The sequence below is a fragment of the Sander lucioperca genome, chromosome 16, assembly GCF_008315115.2.
Source record: "Sander lucioperca isolate FBNREF2018 chromosome 16, SLUC_FBN_1.2, whole genome shotgun sequence".
Taxonomy (NCBI): Eukaryota; Metazoa; Chordata; class Actinopteri; order Perciformes; family Percidae; genus Sander; species Sander lucioperca.
This window is the reverse complement of record NC_050188.1, coordinates 12,104,875-12,123,145: the sequence shown is the minus strand read 5'-3', so window position 1 is coordinate 12,123,145 and position 18,271 is coordinate 12,104,875. Positions and strand designations below refer to the sequence as shown.

General features: G+C 42.6%; 1 protein-coding gene across 1 annotated transcript in view; it reads left to right on the top strand.

Annotated features, from left to right (window-relative positions):
* Nucleotides 1-1,410: 1,410 nt before the first annotated feature.
* LOC116050079 (oocyte zinc finger protein XlCOF6-like) overlaps nt 1,411-18,271 on the top strand; it is a 30,841-nt gene continuing 13,980 nt past the window's right edge. The window contains exon 1 of the mRNA XM_035993016.1: nt 1,411-1,896. Coding sequence (XP_035848909.1) covers nt 1,546-1,896 — 351 coding nt within the window. The 5' untranslated portion in view covers nt 1,411-1,545. The remainder of the gene's footprint in view (nt 1,897-18,271) is intronic.

Below are 18,271 nucleotides of genomic sequence, written 5' to 3'. Positions count from 1 at the left end.
ACAGGGGAGAAAACCCTTTTAGCTGCTCTTTAAGAAATCTTTTACAGAAAGAGGACATTTACGGTCACACATGGTAGTCCACAGAGTTCTGATGTCAAAAGACAAAAGTGTGTTGGTCCGATGGAAACAGAAGCTGATGGAGAGGACTGTGGAGGACCAGAACCAGCCAGGAACTCACATCCACTTTTACAACCAGAGACTGAAGACCAGACTGGAGACTCTTCTGATCCTGAGACTGGTGACATGGAATAACGTTGGTGCCTTTAAGTCCAAGCTAAACTTGTCAATTGTCAAACAAAAATCGTTATGTACCAACATCTAGATAGAAGACATTATATTGTGTGGTAGGAAAAAGTACACTCTTATTTTAAATATTTTATTAGATATTGTTTTGTCTTGTAATGGCTGTCTTATAATCAATTATAATCAAGAAATCAGGCAAATATTTTATAGGGCCCACACATATATTCACTTCTTTCTAAGTAACGCATGTTTAGCAAGATTCACTATTAATCATGTATCAATATGGGAGTTTATTCACTACACATTGGGTTCATGTTTTAATTTTGTTTATCATGTTTAAACACAATTTAGGCCCAGCTGTCTCAGAGAGGAGACTTTTCTGTCTGTGTCAGGGAGACAGGAAGTGCAGGTTGAAAGCTATCTTTAGTTTAAACAAGGGAGATGTGAGGGAGGTAGCATAGGGAAGTTAGCCTAGCAAGGTGTTTCCTGTCAGGGAGAGGAGGAGTTTTCTCTTTGGAGCAAAGCTGAGATGGACATATTATGATCTGTAGAAAACTATAAAAACTCACTTGTACATTGCTATGTTCCAAGGTAATATGATCAGTGACACCAACATGATTAAGGTCTTTTGACATGTGTAGTGTCTCCTATGCCACTAATTAGGCCATGGTAAAGCTAATAAAGTAAAGAAATATAATCGTTTGATATGACCGGTGTGGTACATAAAGTGAACCATCTGTTGACTAGCATGTACGTTAGTAGTTATTGTCTGGGTCTGACTGACTATCACCGGTGGTCAGTTGATGTGTTTGTTAAAATGTAACAAATAAATCTGCATGGAGTGAATATCTACAGTCTCTGGAGTCTTCATGGTGTCCTCGCATAGAAATAAAATGGATAGAAAGGCCATTGGACTGTTTGCCGTGGTCATTTGATGGGTACACAACAAAATGGCGATTGTTGTTAGTTGTCCAGTGACAATACGCGTCAGTGGGGCCGTAAACTGTGTCGAAGCTCGCTGGGAGGAGAGCCTCCTGATGCAGCTTAGGTGATGTTCTCGGAGGGAATGAGGAGGAACATTTAGACCCAGCGACAACGGGTCAGCGGCCCGCTAATGTTAGACGCAGCTGCAGTGGGTCAGCGGACCGCTAACGTTAGACCCAGCGGCAGTGAGTGTGGGAGAAGATTTGGCCAAAGGGGACATCTGTAGAGACACATGATGTCTTACACAGGAGACAAACGATTGACCTGCAGTGTTTGTAACAAAAGACTTGCCTGGCGTACAACGTTCAAAAGTCATAGATGTGTTGGTCGTCAGTTGTCGAAGCTTCATCAGAGAGAAAACTTCCTTTCAAACAAGAAACTGAAGTGTCTGATGATGATTGGAAGGAGACCAGAGAACCTCAGTCAGATTTAAACTCTCTGAACAATACTGAAGTCCCAATAAATCGTACGACTGATACCGCTGGGGAAAAACTGTTAAGGGGCTCTGAGTGTTGGAAAAGACTTGGCTGCAAGACACTTGCGTCTTGCACGGTCAAAAAGAAGATTCTGTTCAGCTGCAGCGTTTGTGACCAAAGTTTCACCTGGTACAAACAGCTCAGGGACCATCAGTGTGTCGGTGGTCAGAGTCAAACTGAGGAGAACAGAGAGGCAGCTGAAGACCCAGAAGCTGATGGAGAGGACTGTGGAGGACCAGAACCACATCCACAGACCCTTTCACAACCAGAGACTGAAGACAAGTCTGTCTCTGTCGGTAGTATCAAATATAACTGCTCTCAATGTGGGAAAAGATTTAACAACAGGCCAAATCTGAAGGTGCACATGATCACATGACTGTTGAGCTAAAGCTCTGCTTTTTGTGAGTAGTTGGCACTAGTCTCTATACACGTTCAAAACTGTTAGAAACAAACCAAAGTACAGACGCAGGGATGACTGGTTTGCCATGTGGTTTTGCAGATAGTGAAAAGGGTTAAAGGGTAACTACCGTTTTTTTCAACCCCTATGTCTCGATATTTTTGTGTCTAAGTGACTGATGGGAACAACAATCTTTGACATTGGTCCAGTATTAAGCGAGATCGCTAGAATGTAAGTTAATCGGGCAATTGTGCAGCTTGTATTTACCTTAACAGAAGTTCTCATTTTGCCGCTGACCGACTCAGATTAATATTCTAAGTGTCTGACAACATCATGGAAAGGATTTCTAAGGAGGTTGACCTTTCTGTTAAAGAGTAAGATCCTTTTTTTAAACATAAAAACATGTGGGATCATTTTCCAATCTATTTCTCTTCCACAACATGTCTTCTGTCAGACTGGTAGAAAGAACATTATATTGTATATATTATATTAGCAAGGCAAGGCAAGGCAATTTTATTTGTATAGCACATTTCAGCAGCGGTGCAATTAAAAGTGCTTTACATAAAACATTAAAACACAGTTAAAAATGAATACAAATTAATACAAAATTAAAAATAGTTAATACAAAATTAAAAACAACTACTCAAACAGATTAAATACAGGAATAAAAGAATAAAATTCACAATACAGTGCAGTGCAAAGAATTAAACAAAGGCAGTATCGAAAAGAAAGGCATTAGATAATGCCTCATTGACATATTTAAACACGGACATTTCAGAGAACTTTGAATAGAAAAAAAATAATTGTCTTAATGTCCGCAATCAGCTGGGGAAGTTTCATGGTGTTGAACGGCTGCTGTGTGTTTTATACACCAGCAGGTGTCACTGTGTCCCTGTGTCTGAGCTTCATACACCTTCATTCAGACATCACCACAACGGCAACATGTGAAGAAAGAAAGCAGTCACTTTATCACGCACAACCACAGGTTAGTCTCTGAATCCCTTTGCTTCATGTTGCTGCCAGCCTGAACCAGGGCCGGCGATTGCTATAGGCGAACTAGGCGATTGCCTAAACCAGGGGTCTCAAACTCAATTTACCTGGGGGCCGCTCGAGGCAGAGTGTGGGTCAGGCTGGGTCGCGTCAAGTATTCAACAAAAGTATTCTTTGTTTGCTTTCTTAAATACATTTTTTAAGATTGGCGACCCGGTTCTTTCTCTCATCTCCCTGGTATGTTGTATACTCCTCAGCATGTCTAGTTGAGTAATGACGTCTGATGTCATATTCCTTGTACACCGCAACTTTCTCTGTGCGTATGAGACATGTAGGGGTGCTCCTGTGCTCGATAGAAAAAATATTCCGTCTCCCACTTTCACTGAAATTGCCTGAGCTCGTCGCCAACCTTTCTCTTCACGGCACGTTTTGAGAGAGAGACGTGACTGGAACTGGGTGAAGGCAGATATTTTCCGTCACTCCGGAACACGTTTCAACCAAGTGACTAACGTTGATACTCCCCCAGGTACTTCACGGAGCTTGACTACCGTTGACAACAAACGCCGCAGTCACGAGACTAGCTATGGTAGCCCGTAAGTGATAAACAAATAAAATAAAAGCGTGGCAAGCGGCACACGCAACGACTCAGCAGCTGCACTGACACTAAACTTTGATGTCAAGTAGGGGGGGGGCCACAAAATATCAGCCCGCGGGCCTCAATTGGCCCCCGGGCCGCGAGTTTGAGACCCACGGCCTAGGGCGTCAAATGTGTTGGGGGCGCCGTGTCGCCCTTAGGTCTACTTCCCATTAATAATAGAATTAGAATGACAAGCGAAATAAAACATGTTTATTAAACATGATCATCCTAGGGCCCCCCCTCAGCCACACGGAGCTCTGAAGCAGACCTGTGCGTCGCATAGTGTCCACTCTCGCTGTAGAAACAGAGACGAGCAGCGGCACAGACCACGGAGCTGCAGCCGCGCGTCTTCCCTGGTCTGTGCAGCTTTAAAGGACGCGCTCTGCTGTGGACATGCTGCAGCAGATGTGTCCAGTTTGTTGTGCTCTATGTGTTTATTTATTTGTATTTATTTATTTAGAGAAACAGGGACAGCGTACAATAAACATTAACCTCAAGAGGAGAGATGCATAGTACCAGGTTTTAGCTCAAGAGCTAATTTTCACCCGTAGTCCCTGGGCAGGCTGATCATAGCTAAAATACATCATACATCATACATACATGAATAGTGAGATTTACATTGACCAAATAAATAATATAAAAAAGGTCATATTCAAACCTTTCATGTACTCAAATCTACTCTTTTAGACCTCAGAACACACACTTACACATACACATACACACACATACATATATCCGGTCACATGTGGGTACAAATTTGATTTGACAAAAGCCATGTCTTTGCCTGTCTTGCAAACGTGTAAGAGTTTGTGCTTCTTATCAGCTCTGTAGGCAACATATTCCACTGACGAGCGGCCACACAAGAAAAAGCATTTATTCCAAATGTTGTCCTGCGTTTAGGGATCCTGCATTCACCTCGCACTGTAGATCTAGTTGCTCGAGCCGTTATTTCAGAGCCCAAAGATATGAATTCTTTTAGTGGGGGAGCAGCGGTGTCATGGAGGATTTTATACATTAAACACAGATTTGTGTGGATTATCAGATTTTTCAAAGCTAAGAAATTGGTATTTTACAAGAATATGACAGTGATGGAATCGTCTGCCTTTCTTATCATGAATCTTTAGAGAGCTTTTATATAATGACCCAAGTGGCCTGAGGGCAGTTTTAGTAGCCTGTGACCAACTTGTCATACAATAACGAAATGTGAAAAAATCATTGCATTTAGATAGGCCCCTGAGTCCTCAATTGTAAGGGAATTTCGAATGTATCTAAACTGTTCTGCAGTAGTTTCGGGTTTCCACCTCTGATGTAGAGCAGCGTACAGCCACTTCTAAACTTTGTCTCAATCAGAGACCAGAGTCTCAAACGGTCTGTCAGGAGGTCTGAGATCTACCGTATCAGCAGAGCAATCACGTAATGCACAGCAGGATATGGTGCAGGTAGATTATCTTCTGAAATATTGTGACTTTATTCTTGTAATAGCCTATTATCACTTTATTGTTCTCAAAATATCACGACTCCTCCAAATCTCAGAGAACACAGATGAGATATAATTTAAATGTGCACAAAGTTTTGAACATGAGCAGAAATCTTGCTCAAACACATCTGAAATATTAAAGTCCAGGGGGTTTATTAATTCATTAAAATGAATTCATGTATCGTTGAGGTGAATAATTGTCATATGCACATTTAAGGAGGTTACTCCCCCAACAAAAGAAGTAAAAGAGGAGGGAGGAGTAAATGATGCTAGGCTACATGTGTGGTTTTTATATTTGGATTGTAATCTATGTTTCCCTTTACATAAATATATTCCCAGCATAAATGGTGCATAAAAATTCACCTAAATCCAGGAAATTAAGTGTTAAATGGTCAAACTTTTCAGGGGGAGGACCCCCAGACCCCCCCCATCATAAGTCACCATGCACACAAACAGAACCCTAGCCTTTGGGTTGCCAGACCAGTTATGATTAGACCAAATGTTGGTGCCATCTAACTTACATGCAAGCTAGAAACTAAAATGAACATACACTGCTACTCTATCGCTGACACAGCGCTGTGATCTGGCAATGCGAGACTAAGGTGGGGGGGGGGCGCAAAACTCAATCTCGCCTAGGGCAACCAAAGGGCTAGAGCCGGCCCTGGCCTGAACAAACAGGAAACAACCATGGAGTAGGAGTGAAGTTCTGTACCACCTTCCCTCACTTTCCTGCTTTCTTTGAGTTAACTTTAAACTCCCTCTCATGTTTAAATTGCCTCCTTGAGTCCTCCACTTTATTTTAACTAGATATCTGATTCTCTTGTTTAAGTGTAAGGTATTTTAATATGTTACCTCTCAGTTGAAGGTTAACTCTTGTGTTGTCCAACTTCTGTTTTGTCTGTAAAGTATACATTATCACCCCATTCTGTGTTACATCTTCTTAGCCAACTTCATTCCAACCTATTACCACTAGTGTTACACTTATTCCTGGAATTCATGGTCAATAAAACCTCATTAATATTAACCTATACCTACTTTCTGAGTTAAAAAAAAAGCACAAATTATGAATTAATTTGACTAACAATTCAAATCAGAGGATGTGGAGTGGATCAGATATATATGTCAACGTTTAGTCAGGAAACTGTTTTGAAACCATTTCAATGTATTTGCTATAAAGTTGACTAAAACCTCCACAATTCAATGAGATTAATGATCCAATCCTTCATTTTACTTGCAAAAAGCGTTGTATGGAACCACCTATGTTATTTTTGAGGCAATTTGTTTATAAGTAATTGTTGAGATAAATAAAGTTGTAAACAATGCCTGATTTTAATGACCATGTACTTCTATGTTTTATTTTATTAAATTGTATGCTGCAGCCGGGTTAGGAAAATATGATTGAATCAATGACTGTCATACTGTTGTAATTCTTCAACACCTTGTCTCTGAGAAGAACAGGTCAAGACAGCCTTTTGTCTCACACTCACTCGCAGTCACTATGACCCTTCACCTGTCTTTTCAAGAGAGATAGGATTAAAACCCAACAATTATATATACGCCTCCTATACAGCAGGAAGAAGCCTTCTGTCTCCAGCCCCCCTGGTGTCCTAGACTAGGTTAGGACAATAGAAATGTTAATTCCTTATAACCTTGTAAAGATTTCACATCTCTATGTAAGTATCTGTTGATCTGTGGCTGAAAATGAGTTCAGAGCAATTCCTTCCTCATTGGACAGCGAAGAAACCAACGAAATTCGTCCAACATGTCACCATGCCAACGAAGAGCCAATAAGGATGGTTTTTACCCACGAGAGTGGAAAAGTAACCGCCCCTGGGGCGAGAGGAATAAAGCCGGTAGAGAGACAGAGATCTGGGCGAATAGATGTGGAGACTTAAGGGTTAAAACAACTATTTACAGGCCCGCTGCAGCGTAATTCATGTATTTTGACTTTTTCATCATTTTTTATTAATAAATCTTTGTGTTAAATCTTCATTTGGACCAAAGCCTCTTCTTCTTCAGAGATTCTGAAACACGTATTTTCTCAACAGTAACCTGTATTTCTGATACAGAAACTTTGAAAACGGGTCAAATTTGACCCGAGGACAACAGGAGGGTTAAGAGGAAGTTACACTAAACCATAGAGCTTTTATTGTGAAGGGGAAAGCGGAAGTGGATAAAGTGTAGTATTGACTGTGTTGTGGTTGAATAAAGTGAGCCGTGCAGTGCCGTCTCTGTTCCGCCATTGGACGCCCGTGTTTCTTTATTTTATAGTCAGACCTGAGTCTAGGCAACAGAAGAAACCCTCGGTTACATTAGTAAACAAACATCTGCCCGGAAGTTGTTGGTACGACCCGGAATAGCGTCCGTCCCCGGAACTAACGTTAAGTGTTTGTGTGTCACATCGTGGTGAGGACGGCGGAGTAAAAGGCGCCAGTGTTTAGTTTCTTAAGAAGAAAGAAAGGTCCCAAACTGCTGGATGTGGTTTTAAAAGCTGGAACAAAGCTACACAGAGCAGGTTGGTTTTCTCTTTTAATGTCGCAGGGAGTCGGTGCTAAAGCTAAGGTTAGCCGCTAGCAGCTAGCTCCTGCTAAGCTAACGTGTTGTTGTATTTCCTGAAACAGGTCGGGGAGAAGAGGAGCAGAGCCGCGAGGAACTTTAACATGAAGTCTGAGAGGAAGCTGTCAGCGGACCAGGGGACAGGTGGGACACGTTTACATCTGAAATATATAGAAATATATACAAGCTATGTGTCTATACATGGATATAGAAGCTATGTGTGTATTCATGTATATAGAAGCTATGTGTGTGTATACATGTATTAGGGGTGTCACGGTTCTCCAAATCCTCAATTTTATTACATTTTCGATTCTAAGGTCACGATTCGATTCTCGATTTCTACTTCTTTTTTTTTAAAGCACAGGTTGCTATGGCATTTTTAGACTAGACTTGTATGTACTATAATATCTGACCTTTGTTCGCAATGTACCACATTACATCGTCAAATTTAAAACATTTATAACAACATAGTGTAACAATAACATATCTTCAGTCAATTGGAAACTTGACAATTTGTAAAAAAAAAGTAAAAAGGCAGCGTTGCCTGGAAGGCACTAGGATTAGGCAATGGTTACGGTTGAAGACGACAGTCGCAGCGCTGCCTGGAAGGCTTAGTTGGGGGCTTAAAAACCATCGAGCCAGCACAGCAGCTGAGCAGAACGATAGCAAGTAGGGCGACTCGGGCAGTCCGCTAACTTGCTGCTCTCTCTAATATAACCAGTGTTGGGGAAGTTAGTTTTAAAAAGTAGTGTTTGCTTGTTACTCGTTACTTCTTAAAAAAGTAATCCGTTACTTTACTTAGGGCGTTTTCACACATACCTCATTTGGTCCGGACTTTCGGACTTTTCAGTTTGATCCGAACCAAAATTAGAGGTGTGAAACCTCCCCCGGACCACGGTCCGGATCAAAAGACCAAATTTTGGTCCGACCAAAAGAGGTGGTCTGGGTCCGGACCAAACTGAACCATGGTCCGGTTCGTTTACAGTGTGAAAGCATTTTTTTGGATGGTTCGGACTTTCGGACTAAATAGAAGGAGCTCTGGCAGGCTCTCCTTGTGTTACAAGACCGGGGAAGCTCCTTTAAGGAATAGCTCGGTGCTTAGTGTGTAGGCTACATGAGAGAGTGACGGTGAATGAGCTCAGAGCAGACAGCTGTCGGCTATCAGAGCTGAGAATACATCAGCAGTTTATTTGTTAAGTGGTAGTAAATGTACAGTGTAGGTTTCCGTTTGTCTCTGAATAAATTCTCCAGAAAGTTCCAGTGTCTCGCTTCTCAACATCACAACAAAACAAAAAGAGCCGCGGCCGTAGAGGAGAGCAGCAGTCAGTAGAGGAGAGCAGCAGTCAGTAGGAGAGAGCAGCAGTCAGTAGGAGAGAGCAGCAGTCAGTAGAGGAGAGCAGCAGTCAGTAGAGGAGAGCAGCAGTCAGTAGAGGAGAGCAGCAGTCAGTAGAGGAGAGCAGCAGTCAGTAGAGGAGAGCAGCAGTCAGTAGGAGACATCAGCAGTCAGTAGGAGAGAGCAGCAGTCAGTAGAGGAGAGCAGCAGTCAGTAGGAGACATCAGCAGTCAGTAGGAGAGAGCAGCAGTCAGTAGAGGAGAGCAGCAGTCAGTAGAGGAGAGCAGCAGTCAGTAGGAGAGAGCAGCAGTCAGTAGAGGAGAGCAGCAGTCAGTAGAGGAGAGCAGCAGTCAGTAGGAGAGAGCAGCAGTCAGTAGGAGAGAGCAGCAGTCAGTAGGAGAGAGCAGCAGTCAGTAGGAGAGAGCAGCAGTCAGTAGAGGAGAGCAGCAGTCAGTAGGAGAGAGCAGCAGTCAGTTGAAAAAACTCTGACCCAGAGAGAGGAGACGAGAGGACGGGGAAGCCCGTCTACAAACCAATCAATTATAAGTATCTGGAGACGCAGCTCACGTATGTGATGACGACAGGACGTAGTTTTGTCACGTAGAGATCTTTAGTGCGCTTGCATAACTGCAGTGTGAAACCAAAACTTACCGGATCAAATGTTACAATGGAACAAAAACATGAACCTTGGTCCGGACCTTGGTTCGGACTTCCATGTGTGAAAACGCCCTTAGTTACCCCCTATGGAAAGTAACTTTTTACTTTACTCGTTACTTTTACGTTACTTTTAAAAGCAGGCGTCTCTGGCGGAGACTGAAGTTAATTATACAAAAACTATCTTTGACCATAAAGCCGATCTCTGGTTTATCAGTGAAGTGTCTGAACTCCACTGCAGACTGGATTCTCTCCTCACAGAGTGACGGCTGATTGATTATGAACGAGTCCAGCGCGGGTTGAATGCACATCAGCAGGTCATCGGCGTTACACGGTGTTAGTGTACACTATGTAACGTCTGTATCGACTTGTACCGGTCGCACAGCCACGATGGTCCGTGCATTGTCGTAGACACATGCAGCCTCTTTTCTGGAAATGCTTGCGTGTCTGTGCGACCGACACAAGTCCACAGCGGTCCGCTGCGTGTATGTATGAGGCCGTCTCCACCGCATCCATCTGTGAGGTTGTCAGCTTTGTGTCTGCCTGGCTCAGAGCGCCGTCCAGCAAAAAAGCCACGAAGCTTAAAACGCTCTCAAAAGTTAGCGTTGGCTGCTTCTCGCTTGCCGTGATTGCTCTGCTACCAGCCTCTGTCACGGCCGTGTGGAGCTTGTGAGCGAGCAGCTGAGAAGGCAGCGTCGCTGTCAAATCTGTCCCTGGGAAAAGTAACGTTGCGCCGAATTGGAAAAGGAACTACGTTTCGTTACCAAATTTTCAGTAGTAGCGCGTTACACTACTTTTTACCCGAAAAAGTAGTTACGTTACTGTAACGCGTTACACCCAACACTGAATATAACCAATATAAGCTGCTCTGTTTAGGCTACAAAATGTGCATGCAGGCCGAAATTCAACCGTGCGGTTTTGTTGGGATAAAGCTATAAGCAGAAGGAATATCCGCTAGCTGCTAGGCTAATGTGCAGTGGTAAACACACAGAATATAGTACAAGCACGTAGCAGAGCTTGCAAACTGTGGCTTTTTTTGTCGACAGCGCAAACGTTGTCGACATAACTCGGACTTGGAAATCCAAAATACTTCCACACTTTCACACACTTCAGTGAAAGAGGAGGGGGCTCAAGTTCTGTCGATGGGTCTCCAGCATCTGCAGTTGCCATGGTAACTTTTGACTGGCTCTAGCCAAGTTTCAGGAGGTTGACTGACTCGCAGCACTTGAACACGTGTGGTTTTTTTTTCTGCTTGACAAGCCGACCGGATGGGACATGGGGGCGTGGCAGTATCAACGATTCCATTTTTTTATTCAATATTCAAGATTGTGACTTTAACATGGATATAGAAGCTATGTGTGTATACATGGATATAGAAGCTATGTGTCTATACATGGATATAGAAGCTATGTGTCTATACATGGATATAGAAGCTGTTTCCATGGCTGGAAAAAGGGGATATTCTACTGATACAATGTATGTCTTTTGCAACAAAACTATAAACAGACTGTGCTGCTACATTCACAGCTATAACTATACTGCTACTTCATACTCATCAACAAACACACCTTCTCTCTCTTTTTTCCTCTCTCTCTCCAACGCGCACTCATAAACGAGACGACTGGAGCAGCCGCATCACGCATAGTTTAACTGTGTGTGTGTGTGTGTGTGTGTGTGTGTGTGTGTGTGTGTGTGTGTGTGTGTGTGTGAGTGAGAGTGGCTGTTAGGGTTCGGTACCTGGTGTTCGGTCTCGGTATTCAACGGTACTTTTTTCTGTACCTTACTCTTAAAGTAAGTTACAGTAAGAAACTGTAACATCTGGTTGTAACAACTACAACATTTGATTACAGTTAAAAAAAATTATCATAAACACTTTGATTTAGGGTTCCATAGCAGCACGAACTTATTTCCTATTTAAAATATAGATTAGCCAAGATAAATATTGTTTCATTGTAGAGATGTGCGTAGGGAGAGCACACAATGGCGCAAATGTTAATTTACTCAAAAAAAGTTACTAGTCGTTAAGTTTTAAAGGTCCTGTGACATGGGACTTTTTGGATGCTTTTATATAGACCTTAGTGGTCCCTAATACTGTATCTGAAGTCTCTTTATATAGACCTTAGTGGTCCCCTAATACTGTATCTGAAGTCTCTTTATATAGACCTTAGTGGTCCCCTAATACTGTATCTGAAGTCTCTTTATATAGACCTTAGTGGTCCCTAATACTGTATCTGAAGTCTCTCACAGCCACTAGAGCCAGTCCCACAATGATCTTTCCTTAGGATGTACCATTTCTGTGTCTGTAGCTTTAAATGCTATTGAGGAGGAGAGAGGTGGGGGGGGGGGCAAGGTGGAGGGTGGGGGTGTGGCCTTGACCAACTGCCACTTTGCTCGTTTGAAAGCCATGATGTCTCTCTCTCTCTCATGGGTGGGCCAAATTCTCTGGGTGGGCAAAGCAGAGAAAGGGGAGGTAACCTTTCTCCTTATGACCTCATAAGGAGGAGATTCCTGATCGGCCCATCTGAGCTTTCATTTTCTCAAAGGCAGAGCAGGATACCCAGGGCTCGGTTTACACCTATCGCCATTTGTAGCCTCTGGGGGACCATAGGCAGGCTGGGGGAACTCATATTAATGTTAAAAAACCTCATAAAGTGAAATTTTCATGCCATGGGACCTTTAACTTTTCTTTTAGTTAGCAACCACAACACTGAACGTTAACGTTAGCAGAACTTTAACATTACCGTGATAGGATAACCTGACTTCTTTGCTATGCCATGTTATGCTGCTATGTTGATTCTATGCATTTTAGAATAACCAAAAGGTGGTAATAATGTTAGAACAGTTAAAGGAGAATTCCGGTCAATTTCAACATGTAGCTCTGTTGTTTGGAAGTTTGGAGTGCTGGCAGTAGCAAAAAAAACGAAAACAATCGGTGCTGCCTACACCGTGTTATCCCCCTGCTAGCGTTAGCACCCAACAGGCTTAAACAGGGCAAGTTTTAAACGTGTTTTTAGCCTCTAGACATGCTCGAAATGTCATTACAAGTGCCTACCCATGTGCAGTGATTCCTCCCGAGGGAACACAGCAAATCTGACTGCAGTAGATGTGACAGAAAGGCATAAAAGTTGTGTTAATCCAGCCAGTGCACATGCCTCTGTTTATTTCCTGTTGTCCGGTCAAGTCCACACTAGTCGATTGTCGAACTCATACAATCCAATATTCCAGTCAAATTTGCTGTGTCACGTTTAATGGAATTGTAGATGTTAAATTGTACAAATATTCACACTGTCTGTGTTTTAGCTTTACCTCAAGTTGTTCTGGAAGTGATTGTTGGTGAAGAGGAGCAGCAGGAGTGTAGCTCCAGTGTGGACCAGCAGGAGACAGAGCCCCCCCCACACATTAAAGAGGAACAGGAGGAACTGTGGAGCAGTCAGGAGGGAGAGCAGCTTCAAGGGCTGGAGGAGGCTGATATCACCAAGTTCCCATTCACTCCTGTCCCTGTGAAGAGTGAAGATGATGAAGAGGAAGCTCAGTCCTCACAGCTTCATCGGAGCCAAATTCAACACATGGAAACAGAAGGTAATAGTGACGTTTTGACTTATTCGGAGCAGTAGGCTAGTTGGAACCGGTTACGTCCAGGATCTGTGCTAGGCTTAGCTAGCGCTGGGGGTGTCAGACAGAGTTACAACACGCACAGAGATGAGAAGGGTATGTATCGACTTAAGCTAAAGTCCTTTAACACAGTGGTTTAATAGGGTTTGAGTAAGTTTTACATTGAAACTGCTGTAAGGAGGAATCATTTTGTGTAGCTGGAGTGTTTTAAGTGGAAACTGATAGAGAAACGGGTAAAGGGGTAGTTGTGTGTAATATCATTTGAAGAAATATTGCAGTTAGCATATTTCAAGGGTGTGATTTGTACTATGTTTTTTTTTTTTTTTTTTGTTATTCAATCTAACAGCTAAATAGTATTTGTACATTTAAGTTATCGTTCAGTAAACAATACCTTTTTTGTTAAAGAGTTGTCTGGGGTCAGTTATTCCAATACAGCACAATAGATTTGCTGGTTAAAAGTAGGGCGGAATATGAGTAATATATGACTAAAGTAGGGTGGTATATGAGTAATATATGACTAAAGTAGGGTGGTATATGACTAATATATGACTAAAGTAGGGTGGTATATGAGTAATATATGACTAAAGTAGGGTGGTATATGACTAATATGACTAAAGTAGGGTGGTATATGACTAATATATGACTAAAGTAGGGTGGTATATGACTAATATATGACTAAAGTAGGGTGGTATGTGACTAATATATGACTAAAGTAGGGTGGTATATGACTAATCCAAAATAGGTAAACCTTCGTGGTAGCTACCTTAAAGAAATGAACCCAAACACTTCATCATTCCAGTCTAAAGTTACTTATTGTAGCTTGGGCATTGCACTTGACAATGCAAGTTTGTCAAGTCAAATATCCTATATGGCTTTAATAGAAAAATGTTTTTGACGCATCATGATGCATCGAGATATTGAATCAAATCGCTGATCTGATAATTGTAATCGAATTGGGAGATCAGTGAAGATTCACACCTCTAGCTTTCATGCTGTAGAGTCTGGCTCCTTCCTGTCTCTAGCCTGACTGCATAGTGATCAACAGTAGGGACAATGCCTGGCTGAACATGCTGTGTGGAAGAAAGAGGTAATACCTGTGGAGGAGAGCTTAGCTCTCTTTACAAGCTTAGATAAGCAATAGTCTCTCCGCGGCCAACTTAGCATCGTAAAAAGGTTGCAGTCCACAATGTGTGGCAAATGAGCATCTGACGATGTTTTCCAAGGTCTGTTGTAGAAAACTAGGCTTCATCCTGAGATCCGGGGAAAACTTCACTTCTGACTCGAAGGACCAAATATTAAATATAGGTATTCACTTAGGACTGTATTGGTGATGGTTACATATAGGGATGTACTGCTTGGGGAAAGAAATAACACCGATTGCCCCATTAAGTTGCAATAAAAACAGACATCCATGTCATTTACATAGCGTAATGTCAACATTGTCCAAATAACTAGGCAGGTACAGCTAAACTAGAATTAGCATGAGGAAGCCACATGGTGATTAGATTAGCTCTGCATCAACAAGTCTCACCAAAACACAGTGAAAGACTCAAATAATGTCCAGATCAGACAAAAATGACAGATTTTACTCACAGTTCATCAGAGACACACACAACTTGAACCATTTGAAGGCAGTAAAGTCCACTTCACACTCTGTTATTCTGACGTGTCTCTTGTTATGCCTCTTCATTACCAACGGCGCCACTTTGTGCTCAACAGCGCAGTTGCATTATTTCACGACAAGAGGGCACTAATATGTCAGTCAACAGTTTCCCAAGGCTGAAAATGAAAACTAGTAGTGTAGATGTAACCTAAGGAACTGACTGAACAACCACTATTTCTTTATAACAATCACAATCCAGCTGATAAGATACAGTTCCACAACATTTCTCTGTATGTGTTTCCTGCAGATGTTCAGCAGCTGTCGGTGGTTAAAGAAGAGGTTCCTCCTGAGCAGCAGGAGTGGAGCTCCAGTGTGGACCAGCAGGAGCCAGAGCCCCCCCCCACACATTAAAGAGGAACAGGAGGAACTGTGGAGCAGTCAGGAGGGAGAGCAGCTTCAAGGGCTGGAGGAGGCTGATATCACCAAGTTCCCATTCACTCCTGTCCCTGTGAAGAGTGAAGATGATGAAGAGGAAGCTCAGTCCTCACAGCTTCATCAGAGACAAACTCAACACATGGAAACAGAAGCTGATGGAGAGGACTGTGGAGGACCAGAACCAGCCAGGAACTCACATCCACTTTTACAACCAGAGACTGAAGACCAGACTGGAGACTCTTCTGATCCTGAGACTGATGACAGTGCTGATTGGAAGGAGACCAGAGAACCTCAGTCAGCTTTAAACTCTCTGAAACATGATTCAACATGTAAGAAAACATTCAGCTGCTCTGAGTGTGGGAAAAGATTTGGCCAAAACGGAAATCTGAAGAGACACATGAGAACTCATACAGGAGAAAAACCTTTCAGCTGCTCAGTTGGTAGAGCTTTCTCCGATAGCGGAAACCTGAAGAAACACATGAGTACTCACACAGGTGAAAAACCTTTCAGCTGTTTAGTTTGTAAGAAAACGTTTTTAATGTCTAGAAATTTACGGTTACACATGAGAATCCACACAGGAGAAAACCTTTTCAGCTGCAGTGTTTGTTGTAAATCTTTTATACAGAGAGGAATTTTAAGGTCACACATGAGAACTCACACAGGAGAAAAACCTTTCAGCTGCTCAGTCTGTAAGAAATCTTTTTCACGTAGTGGAATTTTACAGAAACACATGAGAATCCACACAGGAGAAAAACCTTTCAGCTGCTCAGTTTGTAAGAAATCTTTTACATACAGTGGAGCTTTAAAGATACACAAGAGAACTCACACAGGAGAAAAACCTTTTAGCTGCTCAGTTTGTAATACATCTTTTACACAGAGAGGAAGTTTACAGTCACACATGGCAGTCCACACAGGAGATAGAAGATTCAGCTGCAGTGTTTGTAACAAAAGATTTTCCCGGCGTTCTGATGTCAAAACACATAAATGTGTTGGTCAGATGGAAACAGAAGCTGATGGAGAGGACTGTGGAGGACCAGAACCAGCCAGGAACTCACATCCACTTTTACAACCAGAGACTGAAGACCAGACTGGAGACTCTTCTGATCCTGAGACTGATGACATGGAATAATGTTTGTGCAATTTAAGTCCAAGCAAAACTTCTCAAATATCAAACAAAAATCTTTATGTATTAACATCTAGATAGAATACATTATAAGTACACTCTTATTTTAAATATTTTATTAGATATTGTTTTGTCTTGTGATGTCTGTCATATAATCAATTATAATCAAGAAATCAGACAAATGTAACCACCTGATATTTTATAGGGCCCACACATATATTCACTTCTTTCTAAGTAACGTATGTTTAACAAGATTCACTATTAATCATGTATCAGTATGGGAGTTTATTCAATACACATTGGGTTCATGTTTTAATTTTGTGTATCATGTTTAAACACAATTTAGACCCATCAGTCTCTGAGAGGAGACTTTTCTCTCTGTGTCAGGGAGACAGGAAGTGCAGGTTGAAAGCTATCTTTAGTTTAAACAAGGGAGATGTGAGGGAGGTAGCAGAGGGAAGTTATCCTAGCAAGGTGTTTCCTGTCAGGGAGAGGAGGAGTTTTCTCTTTGAAGCAAAGCAGAGATGGACATATCAATTCAATTCAATTCAATTTTATTTATAGTATCAAATCATAACAAGAGATATCTCGAGACACTTTACAGATAGAGTAGGTCTAGACCAAACTCTGTACTTTACGAAGCCCCAACTATTACAGCGGTTGCCTCAAGAGCAAGCATTAGCAGTAGCTATTGCGACAGTGGCAAGGAAAAACTCCCTTTTTTTGTTAGGAAGAAACCTCGGACAGACCCAGACTCTTGGTAGGCGGTGTCTGACGGCACCAGTTGGGGGAGTGGTGAATGGTGGCAATAATAGTCATAATAAAGATAGTGAAGCAGTGATCACAATGGTAGTCATAGTAGTTCATGTCATAGTAGGGTACAGCAGGGCGTTACAGGGTGTAGTGTGGCACAGCAGCCTGGGTGGACGCGGTTGGACGCGGCAGGACGCAGTCGGACACTGCGGGGAAACGCAGAGCGTAGCAGGGTGTAGTAAGTCCATAGCGTCAGCTGCACCCAGGACCCCGGTGTAGGTGCCACCCAATTCCAAGGCGATGTTCTGGGTGAAGAAGAAGCAAAGGGACTCCGGGGAGAAAACTCCCCAGAGCTAGGTTAGTAACAGGCATTTCTGGGACTAAGATGCACACAAAAGGAGACAAGTGAAAAGAGAGAAGAGGGAGCGGCTCATTGTGTCCTTGGTAGGAGCTTCCCACAGCAGTCTAGAGTTATAATAGCATAACTAAGAGAGGCAGGCTAAAGAGAGGGGCCCTGGACCGGGCTCGTACTCTCCCCTTCCGGAACGGGCTTGTACTTCCTGCCTCCCTCTACTCTACTCTACTATGCTGCAACTCCTCACTCCCTAACTATAAGCTTTATCAAAGATGATGGTTTTCAGTTTATTCTTAAATGTGGCGACGGTGTCAGCCCCCCGAACCCAAGTTGGGAGCTGGTTCCACAGGAGAGGAGCCTGGTAGCTGAAGGCTCTGGCTCCGATTCTACTTTTAGAGACTCTAGGAACCACAAGTAGCTCTGAGTTCTGGGAGCGCAGTGCTCTAGTGGGACAATAAGGTACTAAAAGCTCTTCTATGTATGATGGTGCTTGACCATTTAGTGCTTTGTAGGTCAGGAGAAGGATTTTAAATTCAATCCTGGATTTTACAGGAAGCCAATGCAGAGAAGCTAATACAGGAGAAATGTGATCTCTTTTGTTAGTTCTTGTCAGAACACGTGCTGCAGCATTCTGGATCAGCTG